The 3,042-nt window shown below is 37.2% G+C and overlaps 1 protein-coding gene across 1 annotated transcript; it reads right to left on the bottom strand.

The window, feature by feature from the left end:
- Positions 1-773: 773 nt before the first annotated feature.
- On the bottom strand, positions 774-2,751 carry LOC124578187. Its single transcript, XM_047131230.1, has 3 exons — positions 2,458-2,751; positions 2,240-2,359; positions 774-874 (listed from the first exon to the last, which is right to left on the bottom strand). The coding sequence occupies exons 1-3, from the start codon at positions 2,729-2,731 to the stop codon at positions 774-776; spliced, it is 495 nt and encodes a 164-aa protein (XP_046987186.1). The 5' UTR covers positions 2,732-2,751.
- Between the last annotated feature and the right edge of the window lie 291 nt (positions 2,752-3,042).

Below are 3,042 nucleotides of genomic sequence, written 5' to 3'. Positions count from 1 at the left end.
GCACCTTCTCCTCCACATGTGCTATTTACCTTACCCCTTTGACAGAAATTCTTTAACCGTGGTACGAATTTACATTCAACATATTTTGTAACACCAGAATCCCTTTCTTCCTTGCTCTTATGATTCCATTACTTATCACTAACACAACATAATATATACAAAGATAACACTGGAGAAACCTTTTCCGAAATATTCCTATACTAAAGTATCCTTCTGTACAAAATCACATGAAAGTCAAAGATAGAATGTTTCTGATTCACTTATCAACTACATATATCATAGGAGAAGAGTTTTCCTGCCTCAGGAAACGAAAAATTAGACAAAAGGCTGGGGTAAGCACTATCACCACATAATGAATCCAACACAGAGTGTCGAACCCTCTACTTGTTTGTAGGTCTTACTTTTGTCTCGATGCACACTCCATTCTCCTAACAAAATCGATACTACCCAAGCTCAGAAACGGTTTAAACTGTTGTGGGTCAATACTCAATCATCTAATTGGCAATACATAGTGTTTCAGATCAATAATATTCTTTAATCAAAAAATCCTGTTAGTCTTTGAGTAAGCCAATTCATAAGAGTTGTCGTGGGCAATGCGTACCACTCTGAAAGGACCATGATACATATGCGAAAACTTCTTAATCTTCTCATTTACTTTGCTATATTTTTCTTTGGTTTTCATGAGGACAAGGTTGCATATTCTGAAACTTGCTGGTTTCACTCCTTTGTCATTCCTTCTCTTCCTTCCTGCTGCTTTCTTTTTCATCATCTCGTTAGTCAATTTGATCTTTTTGTCTTACCTGAGGGAAATCCACTTCTGCTCTCATGATGTTGCAGGGTTTCTCATTGAGCATAAGTTCATATGTGGCATATCCTGTTGATTTGTTCCATAAAATGTGGATAATATTTTCAAAATGTCGAATTTGACTGCCCAAGCAGTGTGTTTCTTACTACAGTAAGTCCTTCACAGTCTATTAATTTCCTTCATAACCCTTTCACTCTTGTTACCGTGTGGAAAATAGGTAGAAATCTTTGTTTTATCTTGTGTACTGCCATACAGTGTTCAAACCTCTCTGAAATAAATTGTGGGCCATTGTCAGACAAAATTGATTTTGGTACCCCTACATTGCAAAAGTAATCAGATGTCAACTACTCCATTACAGTATTAGTATTTGCCTTCTTAATTCGATACAGTTTTACATATTTTGAGAATGTGTCCAAAACAATGAAAATATACTTTCAACCTCCTGTAGATGGAGGCAATGCTCCTAGAAGGTCAACTGCTATAACCTCTATAGGTTCACTAGGAAGGTCAGACTGCATTAAGCCTTTTGATGTCACACCAGTTGTCTTTACTCTCTGACATTTATCACATCTTTCTAGTCTCTCCTTAACCCTTCTCCACAAGTTGTTAAATGTTACTTTCTCCTGTATCTTAGCTACTATTTTCCTGATCCCATAATGTTCAGAACTCTCATGCAAGTAGTCAATAAATTTATCAACATGTTGGTCAGGAAAGCTTAACTTCCAGTCCTGATCATTCAGATTTTTCCTCCTAAAAAACAACCCTTTGTGTATAGTATAGTACTGTTTCACCTTTGGAATGTAGTAATACTGTTTAACCAACCTTAAATTTGTACCCTCATTCTGCTACCTTCTCATTTGCTTGCAAATTTTTCTAAGTTTCTTGTCCTTCACTCCCTGCAAATAAAGGAACCTTACTTGTTCTTCATAGTTCTCACTACTGTCAGTATCCTTCTTCCCTGTTGGCAACCTAGATAACACATCAGGCACAATATTGTTTTACATACCTTACCTCCAAATCAAATTGGTGGAAATACAAAGCCCACCTAGTTAACCTGGTGTGTTTCAGCCTGCACTTCTGAAGGTAATTCAAAGCCTTATGATCTGTATACGCTATGGTCTTATGTCTCAGTAAATAGTACTCAAACTTTTGAAATCCAAATTTAATTGCCAAAGCCTCTAACTCTGAAATGGAATAGTTTTTTTCCATGTGGTCGTAATGTTCTACTAACAAAAGCAATGGTTTTGTGTTCAGCCCCCATCTCAATTGGAAAATTTCTATCCCCAAACCACAAAAACTTGCATACAGAAAGTCAGTGAAATTCCTTTTTCAAACTCTGAGATGCATCTTCTGACTCCTCTGTCCAATCCCACACCACATTCTGTTTCAACAAAACACCAAGGCAAGTATAGTTAAATCACATCTGATGTGAACTTTCGGTAGAAGCCATACAAGCCATATGTAGCTTTAAGATCCTTCTTGTTCTTGGGGTGTGGGAAATCTGCAATGGCAGCAAACTTTTCTGCATCAGGATGTATACCTTCCTTGTTAATCCTGTGACCCAAAAATGAAATTTCCTTCTTTACAAATTCAGATTTACTTAATTTTAGTTTTGTACTTCATCTATACATAGCCCTCAGTACAACACTTACCTTCATGTAAAAATGCTGTACATGGCCTAGATTCCTTGGCCAAACTGATATTCCAATAGCCACAAGTCAAATCAAAAGGAGTCTGAAACTTACACTCATGGAACTTTTGCAAAATGTCGTCTATGTTAGCTGGTGTATCACTCGCCCCTACAATGATTTCATGTAACTTGTTGGCATCCAGAACCAACCTGACTCCACCATTCTTCTCCTTTACAACCACATGTGGGTTATTATACCAGCTGGTTGACCTTTTAATAATCCCCCATGAGACCATCTTTTGGATTTCTTTTCTCTCCGCTTCCTTTTCTGAAAATGGAATAATATATTTTTTTCTGAAAAATGGTTCATGATCCTTAAATTTTAATTTGCACTCAAAATCTTTTACCAAACATGGGCTGTCTGAAAATGCCTTACTGGTGCTTTTAATTCCTCCCTTTGATTATCTGCAACATCTCCAAGATCCTCAACTCCCTTTATTATTTCCAACCTTACTCTCTCCTCCTCCTCGTCCTCAGTAACCTACCCAGTAGTCAAAACTCCTAATGGCAAATCTAATTCAGATTGCACACACTTGCCCATCCCTTC

Source organism: Schistocerca americana, unplaced genomic scaffold, assembly GCF_021461395.2.
Source record: "Schistocerca americana isolate TAMUIC-IGC-003095 unplaced genomic scaffold, iqSchAmer2.1 HiC_scaffold_277, whole genome shotgun sequence".
Taxonomy (NCBI): Eukaryota; Metazoa; Arthropoda; class Insecta; order Orthoptera; family Acrididae; genus Schistocerca; species Schistocerca americana.
Note: the sequence above shows the minus strand (reverse complement) of the source record. Positions and strands in the feature narration are given on the sequence as shown.

Bases quoted from the DNA above. Each gene is read 5' to 3' on its own strand.
- LOC124578187 (XM_047131230.1), bottom strand. From the start codon at position 2,731: ATGGTCTCATGGGGGATTATTAAAAGGTCAACCAGCTGGTATAATAAC. The intron at 2,360-2,457 runs GTAAGTGTTGTA...TTTGGGTCACAG, and splicing joins TACAGCATTTTTACATGAAG to GATTAACAAGGAAGGTATAC. The intron at 875-2,239 runs GTTCACATCAGA...ACAAATCAACAG, and splicing joins TTGTATGGCTTCTACCGAAA to GATATGCCACATATGAACTT.